General features: G+C 47.2%; 1 protein-coding gene across 19 annotated transcripts in view; it reads right to left on the reverse strand.

The window, feature by feature from the left end:
- Positions 1–258: 258 nt before the first annotated feature.
- Positions 259–23,084, reverse strand: part of ICA1 (islet cell autoantigen 1) — a 163,177-nt gene continuing 140,351 nt past the window's right edge. For 10 of the 19 annotated variants that reach the window (XM_061413560.1, XM_061413558.1, XM_061413564.1 and 7 more), the window contains 2 exons: positions 15,193–15,462; positions 259–1,109 (listed from right to left, as the gene is read on the reverse strand). In XM_061413560.1, the coding sequence (XP_061269544.1) occupies positions 988–1,109; positions 15,193–15,462 (392 nt within the window). In that variant the 3' untranslated portion in view covers positions 259–987. Of the gene's footprint in view, positions 1,110–3,269; positions 3,357–15,192; positions 15,463–23,084 lie in introns of all 19 variants that reach the window. The other 9 variants (XM_061413549.1, XM_061413554.1, XM_061413551.1 and 6 more) reach the window with 1 other exon arrangement.

Below are 23,084 nucleotides of genomic sequence, written 5' to 3' on the forward strand. Positions count from 1 at the left end.
CTTTGCATCAGGTGGCCAAAGCATTGGAACTTCAGCTTCAGTCCTTCAAATATTCAGGGTTTTGTGTCCATGTGCAAAACTGCTATTCTCCCCTGTAAGCCAAGGGTCCACCCTGCTGCCTCCACTGCAGTATCTGGGGGAGGTCTGGGTCATATTGGCCGTTTCATGCAGGTGGGACCTCTTTCCTCTCTCTCCAGCCCCCCACCCCATAGCAGCCCCCACCGAGTCCCCCCTTCCCCCCAACAGACTCATTAACTTTGTGTGTCAAATATCTTTTCCATTTAATTAAAAAAAAAAAAAAAAACAGTTAATGTCACACGGGGCTCCAGAAATACATGCTTTTGAATTCCAGCCAAGGAGAGGGCTGGAGAGCTGAGATCTGCAGACATGGCTGGCTTCCACAGACAAGTTTGTGCAGCGCTGACCAGCTCAGTCCCTCTGCCCATGAGAGAACCCGCGGCCCAGGAGGCAAGGTCAGGGCAGTCTTTGGTTGGCTGGAGCTTCACCGTAGCTCGCTGGAAGGTGGCTGGGCAGGAAGAGGGAGTCTCCCTGCAGCCCCCCTTTAAGAGGGACATGGGCCAGGGGTATAAAAGGAGGCATTTAAGCCTCCTAAGACTCCCGCTGTCTCTGAGACTGGAGGACACCTTCTTTCAACCTAACACAAAGCAGATTTATGATGTGAACTTGGACCTTGTAGCAACCCGGTGACACAGCAGCAGTCAGCAGAGGGAGTTGTCAGCTGATGGGCCTGGACACAGCTCCTAGACCATCCGGCACTATCAGGTCCGCGTAGAGGACACACGGACACCCTTTACACCAAATGAGAGTAAATAATTCTAATATAAACAGGGCCTTTGACCCTTTCATTTTATTAAAATGGCACGTAAATATTAAAACAGCATACTGATCACTTCCTACATCCGTGAGCCCCCCGGTGTGTTGATCTGGAGACACTTGTGGGCTCCCTCCCAGACGGAGGCAGCAGACTCATGCATTGAGCAATTCATGTTCTTTATCGGTTTTCCCAATAGCATCAGGATTTGATAGTGGGTCGAGATCAGCAAAAAGGCTGAACCAGGCAGTCAGGTCCGAGGAGGCCTTGGCAGGCTCTGGGGAGAGAAGAGGACACATTAGCACAGCCTCCTTGCTAACTCCCATCTCTGTCAGGCTTCAGGGCCAGGAGCATCTTCAAGAGGGAAGACGCTCAGTCGGACAAACCCTGCTGCTTTTGGTCTTTAAGCCTTGTTAGGATATTCCATGCCCCACTGTTGGCTGGTTGGCTGAGTAACATTTCTATACCATGGTCTTTACAAATCTGCACAGTGAGCTCTTGTGTTAATCCCCAATCAGCACCCCTACCCAGCAGATGGCCACAACCCACAGAGCTGCCTGAAACCCCAGACCCTGTGCTTCAGCACCACCAGGAGATAGCAATCATTTCAGAAACTAGACTGAATGACTCAGGAAGTAAGGTGCCTTCCAGTGTCCCCTGGAGGAATCTTCAAATCTGCTGGATCAAGAGAAATAGGGTGATTACTCTTTTCAGCCTTCTTTAACCCTCTCCCATCAGAGGAAGGGGGCCTTAGACACGCCTCCTTAGACATGCCTCCCCTTCCCCACTGGGCTCTAAATTGCCCCCAAGCCCCTCACCCTCCATGCTCCATAGAGTCCTGCCTTCAAGTGCTGTTTTACCGAACCACCTGCCCTAACTTCTTGAATGCCACGATGACAGACCCCAATTATTTTCCAGATGAGGAAGGCATTTTCAAAAGAGTGCCTGATGCAAGAGATTTACAAAGAAGTTGGGGGCTCTTCTCTATATAAATCGTTCCACATGAGAATCTAAGTTCATTGACTTGGATGACCTATGCTTTTTTTTCTTTCTCCAACAGGTGGGACCATCAAAAACATGAAGAAAATGTCTGACAGGTTATCCTTCTAACCAAAAGCAGCTAGGAATGTGCTTGCCATCTGGTTATGAAGAATCTCAAAAAATACTGGTAAGACGAGTTGCTTAAAGTGCTTCTATGTGATGGTGAGTACTGATGGGATTATGCCAACATACACAGGGCCTTTGATCTTTTCACTAAAATGGCACTTAAACATAAAGACAGTGTACTGATCCCTTTATGGTTCTGATTTTTCCTCCCTTTATCCTTTTTTCCTGTCTCTTGTAAATACATTACTTTATAATGAGACAACAATGCATCTATTACAGAGATAAGCTATTGCAAACAAGAGTAGTTAGTAATATGCAAGCTGTTACTATCTAACATTAATTTCACAGCGTGCAGTTAGCCCCTAAAACTCTTGGTTTATTTTGATATGATAAACTGAGACTTTACAGAGAGCTCAATATAGCTTGGTGGGGATGAGGGAGACATTTTTAAAATTTTTTAAAGGGGCTGTAACTTGTCTTTCTTTAGTCCTGTAGGAGGTCTAAAGAAACTGTATGGAGCATGACTGATTTTGGAGGATTAGTCTGTTCTTGATAGAGAGTATCAAGATATCTTAGTGATAGGCCAGTGAAATACACTCCACCCTCCTCTCCCCTCCCCGGGGGCTTTCCGATGGTGGGTGTGGCCCAGCTGTGAGTAGCCAGGTGATTATACTTGCGGGGAGGGAAATCCTCCCATTCCCCAGACCTCCCCTGTGGGAGGGAAAACCAGGGGCAACTATTTACGCAACACCCAAAAGAACATCAAGGGAAACGCTCTCTGACGATAATAAAACTGACACTTCCTTTAATGTCCTGTGGTCAACACAGGGAACGTGATGACCAAAGGAAGAGAGAGAGATGCAAAGACAGATGAGATCTTCCTCAGGCAGATGTTCTGTCTCAAAAGAGAGTAGATTTCACAAGCTTGAAAGGCCCTTTTTTGACAACTAAGGCACCTGGCTCTTTGCAAAAAGCATTAATCAAATGCTTTGTCTGGTGGAAGCAATGGTATTTTCAGCTAAGGATCCCAATCTCCGAGGCCATTTTCTCCCTTACTGTTGTCATCCAGTTTTGGGGAACACCCGGTCACATACAGACAGATATCTGAGTCCTCCTCATTAGATCTGATAAAGCCAATTATGAATGAGGACCTTAAGCCAGGAAAAAGTTAAAATATTAGTTCCTAGGATCATGCACAGCTCTCAGCCCTTGTAGCCCCGCCTCTGAATCCCAGGTGCTCCAATGGAAATTAGTAAAGAGATAAAGCAAAGAGTGTTAGGTCGATGGAAAGGAAGGTGACCGTCACTTAAGGGGGAGAGAATGATATTACCTTTCACTGCAGGGTAGTTGACATTTGCACTGCTTGCCTTGGGTGCTGGCCATGGAGGAGAAGGACTGACACTGCTCTCTGACCAGCCTAATGTCCAAAACCAGAGGTCGTTAGATCTTAGGGAAGAGCAGCCACACTGTCTCGTCAGTTCCATGTGAGGCACACACACGGCTGTCAACTAGGATGGCCTCCAAAGAGAGAGGAGGCTGGTGTGCCAGGACCCTTCTTCCTTGTGCCTCATATCTGGAATACGTTTCAGAGGAGAGTGGATATGTATAATCTTGCCCACTTCAAAAGGGCTTCCCTGGTGACTCAGATGGTAAACAATCTGCCTGCAATGCAGGAGACTGGGGCTCGGTCCCTGGGTAGGGAAGATTCCCTGGAAAATGAAATGGAAACCCACTCCAGTATTCTGGCCTGGAGAATTCCATAGACAGGGGAGCCTCGTGGGCTACAGTCCATGGGATGGCAAAGAGTTGGACATGACTGAGTGACTAACGAACACCAACTTGAAAGTATGGAAAATTAGGGGGAAGACTGCAAATGAGAAATTGCTAAGGTCAAAGCATTCTTGCTTTCAATTTTATACCCATCTTTCTTACCAAGTGACATCATTTCATGGTCACACCAAAGATTATCAATCGTGTTCCTAGGAAATCAGGTGCCTTGTTTGTCTGTTACAAATGGGCACCATTTGTGCCCATGTCACAAAAAGTGAGCACCATTAAATGCAGTGACAGAATTAGTGAATGACTGGTCTTCTCTATTTCCAATATGATCCAGTTCATTTATTTTCCATACAGCTAATTTAAATTGTGAAATTTAGTTAATACAGATAATTGGCAGCCCAGTCCAAATATAAGAGAGGGAAGAATGTCCACCTTAACTTGATGCCATATCCTTATGATAGCACTGATCTTGTCTAACCCAAGGTTCTGAAGGCCCCTTGGGCTCTTCCTGTTGCTAATGATTAAGAGGTGTGCAGCAGTCCTGTTTTGTGGGGTGGGGAGCAAGCCTAGTTCCCCCCAGCATTTACTGCCTCTGCTGGATGTCCCGGGATAACTCATTTAATTTAGAACTTTACCATATACTTCTTTGTACATCTGCTTTAATTCTTCATGTGTAAGTACTGTCTTCTCCAAGAAACAAGAAACTGTTTCTTCAATGTGCTCCATAATACCTACTGTGGTACAGGTAGGTGTGTGTGGACTGAGTCACTGGTGATGCTCACTGTGAAACACAGACCATCAGGTGACGCATCACTGTGGGCTCCAAATAGTTCAAACCACATCCTTTCCCTGGGATGCTCTGCTCACAGTGTCTTCTACAGAAAAAGTTTGGTCTCTGATAAGGATGCTATGTTTGGATGGCAGAGTTCAGCTGTCACCAAGTTGGTGGCAGTGAAACCAACTTCGGGGGCAAGAAACTCACTCGGCATATGCTACAGAAATGAGAAGATGCAATACTATACCCTATACTTAGGATTACTTGTTTACCCTATACTTAGGATTTGTAATAAGGGACCCACTTTAGAATCATAGCATATCGATTAGCCTGGCGTGCTGCAGTCCATGGGGTTGCCAAGAGTCGGACATGACTGAGTGACTGAACTGAACTGATATTGATTAGCTGCTACTTTTGTCTCATCTCCTGGAGTTCTGAGCCCCTTGAAGGCAAGGACCACGTATGATTCATCTTTACGTTCTTTAGGGCACTACCTGGGCACATGACGAGTGTTGAAATTCAGATAACCACCGAAGGACTCTTAAATCATGAGAACCACACTTATGAAACATTATTTTGAGAGATGGAAAAGCAGTGCTTGCCACTGGAGATGCATCATACTCACTGGTTGGATTCTTTCTTTTTAGGCAAGCAGCATACAAACAGAGACTGTGCACATGTGTGCTCAGTCATGTCTGACTCTCTGTACCTTCATGGGCTGTAGCTCATGAAGGCTCCTTTGTCCATGGGATTTCCCAGGCAAGAATTCTGGAGTGGGTTGCCATTTCATTCTCCAGCGGATCTTCCTGACCCAGGGATCAAACCCAGGTCTCCTGCAGCTCTGGCATTAGCAGGTGGATTCTTTACCACTGAGCACACTGAAAACCCTATAAAGACTAACCAAGGACAAATGAAACAGGCTGCCTGTGACCTATTTATTGGGTTTAAAATATTGAAAAAGTACAGAGAGTTTAAAAAGTATTGCTATTGGGATGGTACTTGAACATGTTATTAACATATTTCACAAACAAAAAAAGGCACCAGATTTTAAGGGAACTTTTTTGGAAGATGGAAATGTTCTCCCACTAGACTGTGGTGATGGCTACACAATATAAATTTACCAGAAATCCTTGAACTGTTCCCCTACAATGGATGAATATCATGGTATGTAAATTATAGTTCAATAAAGCCGTTTTTTAAAAAATGACCAGTATTTGGTGAAATCCAGGAGTAACATAACCTCCCTGGTTCCTAGAAAATTGGCCCATCGGCATTTTCCTTCCAAACCCTAATCACATAAATAGTGGTAAATGTGGAAAGTTAAAATCGCAGTCTCGCTGAGTGCCAAATAACGCTGAAAGAGGTAGCATCTAACTGGGTCAATTTCATCTTTCCCTACGATCCTCTCCTGGACATTTAGGGTCAGGATCCACCTGTGCTCGGCAGAAACCTCACACAACCTTTTCTCAATGCTAGCAGCCTGGCCCCTGTCTCTTACGGCAGGGCTTCTCAAAGTGTGGTGCCTGCCCCAGCAGCTGGGACATCACCTACTAAATGAGAATCCCCTGGAGAAGGGATAGGCTACCAACTTCATGAGGTTGGTAGTGGAGTGGGGTGGAGTCCAAGGAACTGCAAACCCTCAGCAACCCTCATGCGAGTGTAGTGTGGGAGGTACTGCCATAGATGGTTCCTAAGGAGCTGCCGTGGCCACCATCTCTGGCAGGATCAGGTTCATTTCTGTTGAAGCCAGAGCTGGGGCAAGGAGCGAAGCTCTCCTCAGAAACAGAGAGCACCCACCTCCCAGCTCTGCAGCTTTAAGCTCCTTGACCCCATTGGGCTCTCTGAGTTCAGGGATGCCCACACTTCCAGAAAGAATCCAAATGGATGCAGAGAAAAGGCACGTGAGAGGTGTGGAAGGCCACCCCTCCCCCATCTCTAAATGCCGATACAGTGGGAACATGAGATAATTCTTCCCATTTCAAAAACACGCACAACATTTGGCTCCAGAGAATGCTGGAAAAGAGGCAGGTTCAATCGTTGTCTTTTTTCAGAGTATAAGATAGAACACATTCCTCAAGGAAGCAGAAATAAATGCACACGTCAAAACACAGACCCCCTTGCTGTATGTGATGGGCATATTCCCGAATGATTATAAACAAACAGAACGTCTGTATATCAAGTCATATTTTTAGAGTCCCAGAAATACAAGTCATATTTTAAAGCCTATCATTTAAAGGATTGTAATGGCAGGCTCCTTTATAAAGACTGTGCCAAGTCGCTTCAGTTGTGTCTGACTCTTTGTGACCCCAAGGACTGTAGCTCGCCAGACTCCTCTGTCCATGGGGATTCTCCAGGCAAGAATACTGAAGTGGGTTGCCATTTCCTTTTCCAAAAATCTTTGCAACCCCATGGATTATACAGTTCATGGAATTCTCATGAAGTTGGTAGCCTATCCCTTCTCCAGGGGATCTTTCCAACCCAGGGATCGAACCCAGGTCTCCAGCATTGCAGGTGGATTCTTTACCAGCTGAGCCACAAGGGAAGCCTTGTCTTTATAAAGACAATGTCTTCTAATTGTATCCCTTTGTAAGTATGGAGTTCTGAATATTGCTCACCTAAACCCTCAGGAACCATAAAAGCAACATGGAGAATCTACAGACTTGGGGGCTTCTCTGCTGCAAAGGACATGGAGGAGGATGTGCATAAACACACTGCCCCTTTGGGGACGAAGATGATAGATGATGGGGAAGGTAGACCTCAGAGTTTCCCAAAGACACGGCGTTATCACTGTTCTTTTGTCCCACAATGTGAAGCAGAAACAGCCAGTTGGCCAAATCACAATTTCTCTTCAGAACACCTATTAAGCATAAATCTAACAATCCAACCATTCGCACATGAGGGGAGGAAATATTATGGTTGTGACCCCAGCTATATATGTATATATTGTCATTGTTGTTGAGCTGCTACGTCGTGTCTGACTCTTTTGCAACCCCGTGAACTGCTGCCCGCCAGGCTCGCTCTCCTTTGGATTTTCCCGGCAAGAGCACTGCAGTGGGTTCCCATTTCCTTCTCCAGGGGATCTTTCCCAACCCAGGGACTGAACCCACGTCTCCTGCATTGGTAGGTGAATTCTTTACCACTGAGCCACCAGGGAGACCCATATATATATGTTTTAAGCAAATACTAAGCTGAGCTGCAGTTTCACTCTCACTCGTACTGCTTTGGGACTTCTTTAGGGGAGGGGTACAACTAGGGTAATTATGGATGGAATGCCAAGCCAGACTTCAAACGTCTTGGCTTCTGTCAGGAAAAAATGCTATTTACAGAGAACTCAGTGTTGCTAATATTCCTAAAATTGCCATCAACTGCTCTTCAGTTGGTGTTTGTTGGCTGAGGCGTTTTTAACAGGAAGGTGTGGCTGGAAGGATGTCTTCCCCATCTCAGAGAAACTGTGTCAGGAGACGGGGTGGTGCAGCGTGGGGGCAGATGAGACTGAGAGCTCTGGGGGCAAGCTGACGAGCCAAGTTCTCGGTTCCTTTGATATGTCAACTGCGCTACCCGTCTGCAGGAAACATATATAAAATTTTATTGGAGCAATCCTGCCCCCTTTACTGACATAAGGGAAAATATAAATCGGCCAGAAATAATACTAGCTAGCTAGAGCAGCAAGTGAGGCCAAAGTAACACCACCCAGCGTAGCGCTTTACCATGAGTGTAATTTCACTGACTGGGAGGGTAGAAGCCCAGGCTGGGTTGATGAGCAGAGCCCTGGGCGCTCTGGGACAGGGCTGGCCATGAAGGGGAATGTGGGAAGACCATGGCTATTGTGGCCAGGCACCAGCCTGCCGTCCACACCTTCTCTGAGCCCCAGTTTCCATACTGGCAAAGGGTGGATAAAAATTCCTACCTCATTAGGTTGTTGTATGGATAAAATGGGAGCTCGTGGGTGAAACCAGGGCATACAGAGGCTGAAGAGCAGGCGCTCAGTACATCCAATGATTCTGGGTTTCTGCTATCACTCAGCACACATGAGAACCAACCCCTGAGACTGTCTTCAGACCTTTTTCTCTTCAATTAGTGATGCAGTGTCAGTTGGATCTGTCTGCCATCCATCAGCCCATCCACCCAGATGTCTTTTTGGAACATCGATTCCAGGCACTGAGCTATGTTTGGGAAATATGATGTGTGAGCAACATAAACATGGACCCTGCCTGTGACAATGTGAAGCAAGACAGAAAATTCAGCCCATTTTACAATGAGGTGAAATGAGAGGAATGATTAAGTACTGGGCATAAAGGGGATGGAGAGCAGAAATAGCCAGCACTGACTGCTGAGGGAGCCCCTGGATGATATGCTGAACATGAGCACCTGAAGGGTGAGGAGTTAGCCAGGCAGAACATCACGTGTGAAGTGGGTGGAATGCTCTGGGGGGAGGGCAGAGTCGGGTTCCCTGGAGTCCAGCTTAGACATGACACATGGTCCCCAGCAGAGTAGTGCCAGTAAGTCATGCTCAGTGAAGACATGGGAGGTATGGGCAGTGATGACACCGGGGTCAGGCCCTGAAGGACCTCAGAAGCCAAGCTGAGGAGTTTAGTGTAGCTTGTGTTTGTTTATGCCAAGCTGAGGCTTTCCAGGTGGCTCAATGGTAAAGAATTGAGCCAATTCTCCTGCCAATGCAGGAGACGCATGTTCATCTCTGGTTGGGGAAGATCCCCTGGAGGAGGAAATGGCAACCCACTCCAGTATTCTTGCCTGAGAAATCCCATGGATAGAGGGGCCTGGCGAGCCACAGTCCATCAGGAAGCAGAAGAGTCTGATACGACTCAGCAACTGAACAGCAGCAGAAGAGTTTAAACATTATGTGGATGGTGGATAAAACCACAGCAACTCGGCAAGTCATGAGAAGGTCCCCTTTGGGGACCCTTCATGTGTAAATGTGTAAGCCTTGAAGGCTTCCTTCGTGGCTCAGAGGGTAAAGCATCTGCCTACAATGCGCGAGGCCTGGGTTTGATCCCTGGGTCGGGAAGATCCCCTGGAGAAGGAAATGGCATCCTACTCCAGTATTCTTGCCTGGAAAATCCCATAGACTGAGAAGCCTGGTGGGCTACAGTCCATGGGGTCGCAAAGAGTCAGACATGACTGAGCGGCTTCACTTCACCTCACTTCATGTGTAAATGAGGGTGGAGGAGATGGTCACCAAGGTTCCTTCTATGGACTAATAGAGGCACTTAATTTCTGCAAGAATTTAGCCAAGACCTGGGGATGAGCCCTAACAGGTTTAGAAAGTGCTGCTTCTTTGATGGAACAAATAAAAATGCCAGTGGCTCATACTCTCTGTTCAAATTATCTTTAAATGCAGCCCACAGCCTTTTCTTTCACGTTATTCCATTTGAGGCCTGGAAACATCAGTTACCCAGAGCCAGGCTAAGCCAGAGACAGCAAGAGGTGAGCTCTGGTCAAGGAAAGGCGAATCTGAGATAAGGCTAAGCTTGACATGACATTGGCTTTAAGTAGAAACCCACCCAGATGGCAACAACACCTCAGGATTAGCTGAAACAAAAGAACATCCAGAAGGAACAAAGGGCTGTATGTTTGTGAGATTCTGGAACAAGATGCCTAACTGTGGTTGGCAGGATCCTAAATTAGAAGATGTCCTGGTGGATTTATTTTGAGCAGATGGTTATCTTTTCAGTATCAGCATCTGTTTCTAAATTAAATCTTGATGCTGGTGGGAATGGAGAAGAATGTCTAAGAAGGCCTGGCTGGGTCTCTGCCTCAGGCAGCGCCTCTGGGTGGCCCCATCCTCCTCACTGGAAGAGACCTCAGGAAGGTGCAATTTCTCATCGCTGGGTGACACAGAAAATCCTGGCCCCTATCATGCTGGCAACTTCAGAAACTCTTAGAAAGCCTTGCTAAAATTGACTCCTTCACATTTTTCAGCACAACTTGATCCTAAATGTAAGTTCCTTTGTTTTGCTCTTCTAGAGCTTGAAGTAGGTGGGGAAGGAAGATATAATTGTTCTCTTACGAAATCCACTGCTCCCCTTTTCTTTCTGCTTCCCCAAGGCAAAGGGAGGCCGAAGAGGAGAGGGAGGCAGAGGAGAACGGAGAGGTAAGAAGGGGAGAGACTGAGGAGGTGAAGGTGGATAAGGCAGGGGGCAGTGCAGAGGGGGCAGAGAGGGGAAAGATCCCGAGATGTCTGCGCCTGCCTCCAGACAGCTGCCCACCTCTGCCCTGCGGACCCTCGGACCCCGAGGATGCAGCTCCACCTGGTCCTCACAGAAAGCCACAAGAGTGGTGGCCAGACTGAGCAGGTCAGCGCTAGAGTCAACGAGGGGCGACGGCAGGCACCGGCAAAGGCTGTGGAGATAATCTCAAATTCACATATTTGTTCTGAAACATCAGGCTTCTCCACTGGCTCAGTGGGTCAAGAATCTGCCTTCAATGCAGGAGACACAGGAGACAGGGGTTCGATCCCTGGATCAGGAAGCTCCCCTGGAGAAGGGAATGGCAACCCACTCCAGTATTCTCGCCTGGAGAATTCCATGGACAAAAAGAGCCTGGTGGAGTACAGTCCATGGGGTCACAAAAGAGTCGGACAAGACTGAACAACCGAAGAACAACAACAAAATTCTGGAACATCATCCACGTTTTGTGGTTGACACAAGCCTTCCTTCCCACACCCACATCTCTCCTCCATGACCGTGTGGTTGCCTTGCTCCCTATATGTACCTGGGATGCCCAGGACCGAGGTTACAGTCATTACAACTCCGGCTCCTCTAGAAGCACCCAAGGCGAGGCCGAGGGAGCCCGTCGGGGAATCCCGGTTGCCATCAGAGATGTGGTACTTGGTAGCAACAGCAGAGATTTGCGAAAAGCATGAGCTCTGGAGTCTAGTGCCTCAGGCCCACAATCCGGCCTGCCTCCTACCAGAGGTCTAATCTGGGGCAAATTACTTACTCCCTGTTTCTCTGTTTCCCAGGCTGCAAGTTGGAGATGCCACCAGTGCTTGCCTGCCTGCCTGTCTGGGAAGGGTGTGGTGAGGATGAAATAACACACCTAAAGCACGTGGGGCAGTGCTTGGCCCATCGCACGGGCCATACGCAGAGCTCATTCTTGTCATTTTACTGTGATAAAGGAGATCAGTTTTAGACCTCAGTGTCTCTGAAGTGGGGGCTAACCCACGGATAAGAAGACCACATCTGTGGAGAAGTAGAAAGCTCCTTCAGATGACTTGAGTCTCTGCTGAGAATTATTTAGTGAGTCTAATACCTAATATCTGGTCTTCCCTGGTGGCTCAGTGGTAAAGAATCTGCCTGCCAATGCAGGAGATGTGGGTCTGATGTCTGGTTCAGGAAGATCCTCTGAAGAAGGAAATGGCAACCCACAATATTTTTGCCTGGAGAATCCCATGGACAGAGGAACCTGGTGGGCTACAGTCCATAGGGTCGCAAAGAGTCGGACACAACTGAGCAACTAAGCACACACACACACACACACATGCAAAGAAAACAGGATAACTCAGAGATTACAAAATGACTTCTTTAACATTGATCCTGACAGAACCTCAGCAGAGGAAATGAAACTTTTGGCAGCCAGATGGGTCTTGTAAATGGTAAACCAGATCTTGTCCATCCTTGGTCCAAGAGGCTATGATGGTTCCTAAGTTCTTCTAACAACTACAAGGCCTGTGTGACCCAGCTCATCTCCTTTCCGAGCACTTCTTCTCACTCCAACCCCAGTGCTCCTCCTGCAGACCCTCCCTTTGGGCACAGGGGTTTCCCTGCCTAGATCTCCACATGGCTAATTCTCCAGCCTCCTGCGAGTCTCTGCTCAGACCTCATCTTCTCAGTAAGAGTCCATTTAGTTCTCTCCCTGACCTACTCTGCCATTCCCCCAACAATAGCTCTGGCTCTGCTTCTCCTTTTCTCCATATCATTGGTAACTGTCTAACCTACAATGTATTTGCTTTTTCATTATGTTTTGTTGCTGTTGCTCAGTCGCTCGTCGGGTCCGACTCTCTGCAACGTTGTGGACTGCAGCACACCAGGCTTCCCTGTCCTTCACTATCTCCAGGAGTTTGCTCACACTCATATCCATTGAGTCAATGATGCCATCCAACCATCTCATCCTCTGTCATTGCCTTCTCCTTCTGCCCTCAATCTTTCCCAGCATCAGAGTCTTTTCTAATAAGGTGGTTCTTTACATCAGGTGACCGAAGTATTGGAGATTCAGCGTCAGTCCTTCTAATGAATATTCAGAGTTGATTTCCTTCAGGATTGACTGGTTGGATCTCCTGGCTATTCAAGGGACTTTAAAGAGTCTTCTCCAGCACCACAATTATCTCCTCTCCATTAGAATGTGAGTTCCTGGAAGGCAGAAGCCTTGCCTGTTTTGTTCTCAGGTGATTCCCCAGTGCCTGGCACCCAGAGGACTCAATACATATTTGCTGGACAAATAAGAATCTTCCTTCAGTGCTACTAGGGCAGCAACCTCCAGTGAAATTGTTTGCTGAGACATAAATGACTTCCCTTTAAAGTACCTCTTTCTCTTTCCGTAGTGCCAGCTTGCATCTCTCGTGCCGTGGCCCACTCCCTCCTCAGCCCCAAGTGTGCCATGGGCCTTCCTCCTGGCCGTGGGGCAAGGCTGAAGTGCCAAGCCCATGGCTGCTGCTCCTGTCTCAGCTCTCGGGCAGAGTTCCGGGGACAGTGCTCTGGGCCTGAGCTGAGGTCTTGCTCCACCCGCTCAGGAAGAGGATGTGAAGCTCTGAGTTCTCACTGTCAGCCCGAGGTGCCCATGAGACAGTGATGCTCAGCCACCCCAGCTAAGGAGGCCACCAGTGCTCCTGGTGGCAGCAGGCGCCCAGGTGTCTCCAAAGCTGGGGGCTTTGGGGGGGCGGCATTCGCCCTGCAGCACAGCTGGAGGGTCTCTAGCAGCCCTGAGCTTTGAGCCGTGGATCCCGCTCCGGCTCTGCCTCTCCCGACTCTCCCACGCCTTGTTAGCGCCTGCACCACAGGTGGGTGGGGGTGAAACCTGGTCTCTGGCAACCTTGTTCATCTGGGGTTCCGGCAAAAGAGGTGGTGAAACTCGGGTGAGACTCAGGGCAGAGAAGTAGTTTTGGATTGCAGTTATCCCTCTCATCTCTAACCTCATTACTGAGAATAAATGAGACGGCTACAAAATAGGACTAAAAAAGGAAGATGAAAGGAAACACGTATTTCATAAAAAAGAGGAAAGATTTTCTTTTGGTCTTGCCCACCAACTTTTGCCACGTCCATGATCTCATCTCCAAAGACCTGAGTGTTTTTTTTTTAATAATAGCCCATAATTACTTAATCATTCCAGCTCTGCTGTTTGTTCTCATCTCTAAGTGCCAGATAAACATGCTGTTTATTAAGGAGATAACCTAAATTCATGGAAAAATCAAAACAATTTGAGAACTTCTGAACAGCAATCCTTGCCTTATAATTAAAACATGGAAAGAGCAGAAAAGCCTTCAGATACTAAAATGGTTTCCTTCTCAAGGTCTGTTTGTTTAGAAACTCCAACTTAAAAATTTAACTTTCAACCTGAGTGTTAGTTTCTGCACTCAGAATCAATCTGCTCTGCACATCAATAATTCTGAACCAGCATGTGAGCTGCTGGTGAGCTCTGGGGTACCTTGAACCCTTACCAAGGTGTCTCATCACTTTTGATCAGTGTGAAAACTGTTTCTGTTGGGCCATGTGTTTCAGGCAGAACAGGAATGGCTGAGCTGAGGGCGTACTCAGGAAAGGGGTGGGCCATGGTGGGAGAGGGAAGAAGCACCCAGAAAGCCCCATGTCTATGGGAACGTTGTCTCACGAGTATATGGGAGAACTCAGCTAGGGCACTGGCCAGGCAGGAATGGCCACGTGAATAGGCCACAACTGTGAAGGCACTCTGAATCCCTCAAGGGTGCCATGAAAAAGCGTAAAATCAAAGTAAGACAGGAAGACTGAGGGCCACCCCTCTAGCCTTTGATTAATAGGAAGTGTTACCATGGAGAGAAAATTATGCAAAGAAGAGGATTTTAAACCCTAATACGTATCTTAAGGCTAGAATGTGATTCTGAAGCTTCAGCCAAAGTCAATGGACATAAAAGAAAAATACAAAAACAAAACAAAAAATAAAAGACACTGGATATAAGATAAAAGTTAGAAAACACAAAAAAGAAGATAAAGAAAAATAGGTCATTCTCCCAAATCATCCCCCCCTCCCTCTCCCACAGAGTCCAAAAGACTGTTCTATACATGTGTGTCTCTTTTGCTGTCTCGCATACAGGGTTGTCATTACCATCTTTCTAAATTCCATGTATATGCGTTAGTATACTGTACTGGTGTTTTTCTTTCTGGCTTACTTCACTCTGTATAATAGACTCCAGTTTCATCCACCTCATTAGAAGTGATTCAAATGTGTTCTTTTTAATGGCCGAATAATACTCCATTGTGTATATGTCCCACAGCTTTCTTATCCATTCATCTGCTGATGGACATCTAGGATGGGGAACACGTGTACACCCGTGGTGGATGCATGTTGATGTATGGCAAAACCAATACAATATTGTAAAGTAAAAAAAAAATAAAATAAAAAAAGAAAAACAGGTCTTTGGATTAACAAACAAACAATGTATCACCTCCCCCACCACCCCCACCCCCATTACAAGCCCTGTGGTCCGTACCTTCCAGCGAGGCCTGTAAGTCTTTTATGTTTTGATCTAGAAGCTGTGAAGGAAGGAATCCTGAGCCTGCCTGGGGCCTGGGGTCCAGCTCTCCTGGGGCCGCAGTGGGCATTGGCTCCTTCAGCCGACCGTCTCCAAACACAGCAGCCCACTCTTTGCTGAACTCGCCCTCTTCCAGGGAGGAAGCATTGAAGATTTCACTCAACAGCAGCAGGTCATCTTTGTCAGCACCTTCAGGTTCTGGGGTCCCCGCCATTGGGCCCAGGCAAGCTGATTGAAGTAACAGAGCACAAAACACATCACTCCCACAGGCTTGGGTTCTAGGGAACAGATGTTGTAGGGGCTGGGCTGAGACAGACCAACTAGATTTTTTTTAAAGTTAATCAAAATATAAATTAACCCTATTACAGCCCTTGAGAAATTTCCCACTGAAAGCAAGCACGATCCTGTGCGGCCTTCCTGTTGAGACAACGCCCTCTCCCCCTGTGACCCCCAAGCCTCTTGCTTGTAAAAAAGTTTAAGCTTCCGAGGCCTTCCCAGAGCACCAAAGAGCAAATTTAACCAGAGAAGTAAAAAAACACAAAAATGAAACAGAAACAAAGAATAATGAAATAAGACCCTGGGTTGGCCAAAAAGTTTGTTTGGGTTTTTCCATACTGTCTTACAGAAAAACCTGAATGACTTTTTAGTCAACCCAATCATAATAGCTTAGGCATAAAACAAAGTCAAGGACATTTAGTTTCTCCTCAAGGGCTATATAGATAATATCCTGAGCCATATCCTTGAGTTGTTTTGCAGATACTAAAACTCCCACCCAGTGGAGGAAGTTAACTACCTGCTGACCACCAGCACTTAGACAGGCTGGAACCAGATGATGACTGAGATTCCTGAAACATCACCCTGTTACCTCACCATCAGCCAATCAGACAACTGTACATGAGCTGATCAGGCACCCTGCAACCCACACCTGTTCCCTAAAAGGGATCATGGAGTTTGGGCCTTTTGAGCATGAGCTGCCTATCCTCCTTGCTTGGCCCTCCAATAAATGCTGTACTTTCCTTCACCACATCCAGTGTCAGTAAACTGGCTTTACTGCAAGTGGAGCAAGCAGATCCTTGTTTAGTTCCCCCGCATTTCCTTTCCTTCAAAGCAAGTCCAGTTTCTGAGCATCAACAGAATTGCATTGAAACGGATGCATGGATATGTGCTCAGTCGTGTCCAACTCTTTGTGACCCCCTGGGCTGTAGCCCACTAGGCTCCTCTGTCCATGGGATTTCCGAGGCAAGAATCCTGGAGTGGGTTGCCATTTCCTCCTCTAGGGAATCTTCCTAGCCCAGAGATCGAACCCCCATCGTCTGTGTCTCCTGCATTGCAGGTGGACTCTTTACCAGCTGAGCCATCAAGAAAGCTCAAATAGTTTCCATAAAAACTCTATAGAGTTTTGGTGTCTCCTTAAGATAAAAACAAACTTACTATCAATACATTTCTTGGATATGAAACAAAGCCAGGCTTGAAGGCATGTTGGAGATCTTAGTTCTGGTTTCTGTAGCTTCCTGAATCTTCCCACAGAAGCCCGACATCCACAGCTGAAGCCTGCCCTGCCATCCGGCCTGAGGAGGGGAGCCGCATCGCAGCCCAGACTGCCCAGCAGACAGGACGATCAGAGGCACCCTGCAACCCACACCTGTTCCCTAAAAGGGATCATGGAGTTTGGGCCTTTTGAGCATGAACTGCCTATCTTCCTTGCTTGGCCCTCCAATAAACGCTGTACTTTCCTTCACCACATCCAGTGTCAGTAAACTGGTTTTAGTGTAAGTGGGGCAAGCGGGGGGAGCAGAGGTGTCAGGAAGTCTAACAGTGACCAAGAAAGACGTCCTCTTCCCGTCTCCTTTGTGGCACCGCAGCTGCATAAAGCAAAGGAAGGTGAATCTGGTCTGCCTGAGGGCAGCAGTGAAAATGACAGGAAAACAAAAGCAGTAAAGGATGAGCTTCACAGGCCAGAGATGCAGCCCTGAAGGGTTGGCTGGACCACAGGGGTGGACACTGGGCCACCCTTTCCTTGCTGTGCAACTCGCTTGAGATCCTTACCCGCTCTGGGCCTCTGTTTTTTCATCTACAAAATTATAATGTTAATAATGTCCACTTTGGAATATCCTCAGGAAGATCACAAGGAATATATCTTAAACCTCACTGCTGCTCCAGAAGAAAGACTTTAAAGAAGAGACTGATTCTTACCATATGAACACTGACAAAATACTAAATCGTGAGCACAGGTAAAGCGGAGGCAGTAATGATCATGAATCCTATAACTTTTCATTGAGTTTTCTACATAGTTTAAAAACTAAGAACTGATAGGTTTATTAACTCTGGCCACGTTGTCATATCTAATTGCCACTTGGAAACTATAAACATTTCTGTTGTAAGTCATGAAGAGAAGGAACAATCATGATTTATATTTTCTCTGAGCTAGATTTTAATGCTGATACTGTCACAGTGAGATTAAGAGGTTTTCCTCAAATATATGAGATATTTCTTTAAAGTCTTCACTTGTGACTTAACTAAAGCTCTTATCTCCGTAGGTTTTATTGGATCTATTTGCAACCACACTTTGTAGAAAGATTGGGGAGATCTGGAGTGTGCTGAGCAGACTGTCTATACATGGCGGGTGGGGGAGGAGGAATACAGGCACTTTCATATCAGTGTGGTTTAAAAATAGTGGCGAAGGATCACCATATTTGGACAGCTGTCTAATTTCAGCATTCTCCTGTTTGTGTTATCACCGAGGTTTGCACCAAGACCTAGCCTGTGGGTGTGCTGGTGAGAAGAGGAGGAAGATGGCATTTTATTACGCCGGCTTCCGAGATGGTTCTGTGGTGACGGGGGCGCTCAGGAACCACCCAGGCCTGCTCAAGGTGGGAAGGGCCCGGCAGGAGAGGCGAGGGCCTCACCGCTGGGAGCGGAGGAAGGAGCCTTGGCTGTGACAGGGCGTGTCCGCCAACACTCATCTGGGCGTCCCTTCCCACTTCTCTCTTCAGTCTCTCTCAGCATCACCCTTTTCACACACATTCACTGCACAAAGCTCAGTACTTCCTACTTTCAGCTGGACCTAATCGCCCAAACCTTTTCTCATGGTTTCCTTTCGGGCCTGACTGAAACCAGATGATTGCTGAACCAAATCCCCTTTATTGGAACCAATTCAAGGCGATGTCTAGACCCTAGAGGAAGAGAGGACTTTAAGGGAGCACTCAGAATTGTGTGTGTTCCTCCCAAAGTCACTACAGCCTCCCTTGCTTTCATCTAGATGTCAATCCAGGGCAGATCATGACCAGCGTGAGCAACAACAAATAATACACTTGGAGACCCTTTCGAAAATAACTACAGCCTGTGACCTAAAGGGGAAGGAAATCCAAAGAAGAGGGATATATATATATATATACACACACACACACACAGTTGTTTCACTTTGCTATACAGAAGAAACTAACAACATTGTAAAGCAACTATTCTCCAATAAAAATAAAAAAACCCAACCACAGACTGGAGAAGCTCTACCTTTGTGTTTACTGTTTATGCTGTGAGATGGTATCTAGAGTAGCCCTCTGTGGTTTTGCTAACTTAGCATCCCTTTCCTCCCTCTCTTTACTTTCTCTCAGGGAGACCCCTGCTCCTCCTCATCCTGGTGAGACACCAGGTAAGATGCCTCACCGCTTCATCCCAGGTGGACCCATGACCTAGGCTCAGCAGAGTTCTTCGTTGCTCAGGCCATGGTGACTGGCTCAGGGGTGGGCACAAGCCAGGGGCTTCTCTGAGTTTGGAAGATGGAAGCTGGGAGGAAGACGGGCTCTCTTCTTTGGGATTCTAAGTTCTAGGGATGCAGAGTTGAGGCTCTCAGTGATGATGGAACCAAACAGGGATGGAAACTTTTGGAGTTAGAATCCTGACAACATTCTTTAAGCCCCTGGATCCAGCTTTTCTTTTCTTAAAACCTTTTTATTTTGTACTGGGGTATAGCCGATTAACAATGTCATAGTTTCAGGTGAACAGTGAAGGGATCAGCCATACATATACATGTATCCATTCTCCCTCAAACTTTCCTCCCAATCCAGACAGATCCAGCCTTTCTTGAAGTCAATCCACCCCTGTGTATCCTCAGCTACATGGACCAATATCCATATGTTCTTCTATTTTCTTTTCATATTAAAGCTAAACTGTTCAAAGAAGAATTTGTTACTTCCAACTAAATGATTCCTGACTAATAATCTATCCTATCCAATGCAAATTTAGTGACTAAATGAAAAAAGGACCCACGGGGAGGATGTTATTGTCCAGAACTGGTTTTGAATAGAGCTCTTCAATTGAAAGGGGGCTTCCCTGGTGGCTCAGCTGATAAAGAACCCGGCTGCCAATGCCGGAGACATAAGAGACTAGGGTTCAGTCTCTGGGTCGGGAAGATCCCTGGAAAAGGGCATGGCCACCCACTCCAACATTCTTGCCTGGGAAATCCCACGGACAGAGGGGCCTGGAGGGTCCGTGGGGTCATAAAGAGCCAGACATGACTGAGTAAGCACATACATGCACACACACAAAACCACTGAATGTGGCCTGTTACTTAGTGTCCTGGTTATTTAGCAGTTACAGCAGGCTATACTGTGGCTGTTTTCTCTTTTAAGAAAACTTGTTAGCTGAAAGCGATGAAACTGACACCGACTTGAACCAGAAAGCAGGGAAACCTCCCAATTATTGCCCTGATAATTAAGACGCTTGAAATGACTGTACATCACTTGTAAGAAAAACGTAATTACCAATAGAAAAGTTCAGGTTTAGGTCTGTAACCAGACAAGTCAAGACTTGAAAAATAACACTAGTCAGTCGGCTCTTAAGAATCATGCTATCATTTTCTTTGGAAATAATTCAACTCAACTGTGAGAAAACGAGAACACAGCTAGATATGATAAGAAGCCGGTGAGAGCTACAGCTGGAGTCAGAGCTTCCACCCCTGCAGGCAAGCAAGTACCAATCCTGGCTTTCTGAGCCCCATCCTGTCTTTGTCTTTTTTTTTTTAATGATTTTATTTATTTATTTTTGGCTTGGTCTTCATTGCTGCGCGGGCTTTTCTCTAGCTGTGGCGAGCGGGGGCTAATCTCTAGTTGCAATGCACAGGCTTCTCACTGCAGTAGCTTTTCTTGTTGTAGCGTACAGACTCTAGGCACGTGGGCTCAGAACTTGCGCCTCCCGGGCTCTAGAGCGCAGGCTCAGCAGTTGCGGTGCACGGGCTGAGCTGCTCTGTGGCATGTGGGATCCTCCTGGACCAGGAATTGAATCTGTGTCTGCTGCACTGGCAGGTGGATTCTTTACCACTGAGCCACAAAGGCTGTCTGCCTTTGTCTTACAGAATGAACAAAGGCGGCGGAGATCGCAGGTGCCAAGTCCACAGATACGCCTCCAAGCCCCCTTCATGCCCTTGCGAGTTCCCCAAGTCTCCATGTTTACCTTCCCAGCAGTAACCCAGTCACAGATACGACTACAAACATAAAGGCCAACACGCGTGACATACTCCAATTCTCACTGCTTGGCCTCCAACTCTATGACTCCTCATGCACCCCTCTTCCTTTGCGACAATAGCCCCCACTGTACTCTCCCCGTGTTGGGAAGCCTGCTCCACCCCAGCATTATTCCAACTCTAGCATCTGTACTCATTCATCCTCCAAGGCTTCTACCTGGCCTCAAGTCCGTGCACACTCCAATAGTGTCAATCTTCACTTGATACTGCAGTTACTGCAGTCTCCCCCAACACCTCCCTGGTGGCTCAGACGGTAAAGAATCTGCCTGCAATGCAGAAGACCTGGGTTCAATCCCTGGATCAGGAAGATCCCCTGGAGAAGGAAATGGCAACCACTGTAGTATTCTTGCCTGGAGAAGTCTATGGACAGAGGAGCCTGGCAAGCTATAGTCCGTGGGATTGCAAAGAGTTGGACGCGACTGAGCAGACTAACACTTCCACTTTCACTTTTTACCCACCGCCTCCTGTCAAGTCACTGTTCAAGTTTCTTCTTCCTTCTACAGCCACCCGAGCGACTTTGTTAGCACCCTTTCTGGGTCTATCTGTAATCAAGTTCCTGGCCCTGCTCTACACTGAAGTGGCCCTCTTGAAGGTTAGCAGTGAGACCCTCGTGGCAGGTTCCAAGCCCCTATTCTGAGGCTGCTTTGGTCTCTTCAGCACTCTGCACTACTGCCCACTCTGGAAATGCTGTCATCTCCTGGGCTCCCCAGGAAGTGGCTCTCTTGGATGTCCTCCTGTCTTCTTGACTATACTTTCCCTGCCGCCTCGTCCTACTCTGGTTGCCCTTGAGACTTCCTCCTAGGCAATCACCTCTCTCTTCCCTACATTCTCGGCATAGAAGATCTTATGTGTTCTCCTGGTTCTAGTGTCACCTGGGAACAGTCTCAAGCCCCTGTCTCCAATTCCAAATGCTTTCCTGAAACTCTGATGACAAATTCCAGCCTGGGGGCCCTTAGGGGCTGGCCTACTGCTGAGCCTGGTGGGGCTCCATAAAAGACACTCTCCCTTTGTATGTGTATGTGTGTGTGTGTGCACGCTCAGGCGCTGCAGTCATGTCCGACTCTTTGAGACCCTGTGGACCATAGTCCACCAGGCTCCTCCGTCCATGGGATTCTCCAGGCAAGAATACTGGAGTGGGCTGCCATGCCCTCCGCCAGGGGATCTGCCTGACCCAGGTATCAAACCTGGGTCTCTTGTGTCTCCTGCATCAACAGGCAGGTCATTGACCACTAGTACCACCTGGGAAGCCCCTCTGGCTGTATACTTTTGCTTAATTCAGCTGTGAGGTTATCACTCCCTTCCTCAAATAACATCCATGGCCCCCTCTGATTGCTGAGTGAAGTGATGCTCCTTATCGTGGGCTCAGGACCTCTGTAGTCAAGCTCTAAGGTAGCCCTTTCCACAGCTCACCAACATTGCCTTCAGGGAAGTCTGTGGTTCAGCAACACTCTTCTGCCTGCTGTTCTTCACACATACTCCCCCATCTTCCCATCTAAGAACCTGCTATTTTCCCAGTGAAATGCCCAAAGGGAAGAGTCATACTCTGAAAGAATCTTATAAATCATCTCCTCAAACTCATTTTATAGATGAGGAAAGAGAGACCCAGGCTAGATGACCTCAAGGTCATATAATTTATTAGTTATGGATTATCTGGCTGGGGACCCCTGGCTCACAGGTCAAGATGTTTTCTCAGTGCTGCACACTTCAGAGCCTATTAAGGATCCCATATATAAGCAAATATTTAAATTTTCGTAAAGTCTGTAGGGTTTCTAAGGTCATATAGCTCCACTGGCTGCTAGGCAAAATTCTTGGCTGCAGGCATCATGATAGAATGGCCAAGATGACAGACCCTCTCGTCATCTTTGCCTTGCTCTGCCCAAGGCTTCAAAAATCAAACCCCATGTCTCTGCAAAAACATTCCTTAGGAACACTGATTCTGACCCAGTGAGTTTTCAGCAAGTGAAAACTGACATTCAGAGGCAGCGCTAGAGTTCAGACTGTGGGTGACAGAAAACTAAGGTGGGAAAAGGGTGACCGCCCACTCAGGTGACATTTCTGAAATCATACTGAGTTTCATGACCTCAGCAGAAATTAGGAGCACATAAGATGGAAACATGAGTGCACAGACCCAAAATGAAAGCACAGGAAAGCAAACAGATAAATGTCACGGCAGTTCCCTTCATCTGTGTGTGAAACAGGAAGGCGCTCGGGTTTGCTCCCGGCTCCCCGCTCTCAGCATTATGACTAATTGTAAAGGCCTCACGCTTGAAACACACATGAAAAACCCCAAACACCAACACTATCCTCACATCACCCAGAAGACAGCACGGGA

Source organism: Bos javanicus, chromosome 4, assembly GCF_032452875.1.
Source record: "Bos javanicus breed banteng chromosome 4, ARS-OSU_banteng_1.0, whole genome shotgun sequence".
Taxonomy (NCBI): Eukaryota; Metazoa; Chordata; class Mammalia; order Artiodactyla; family Bovidae; genus Bos; species Bos javanicus.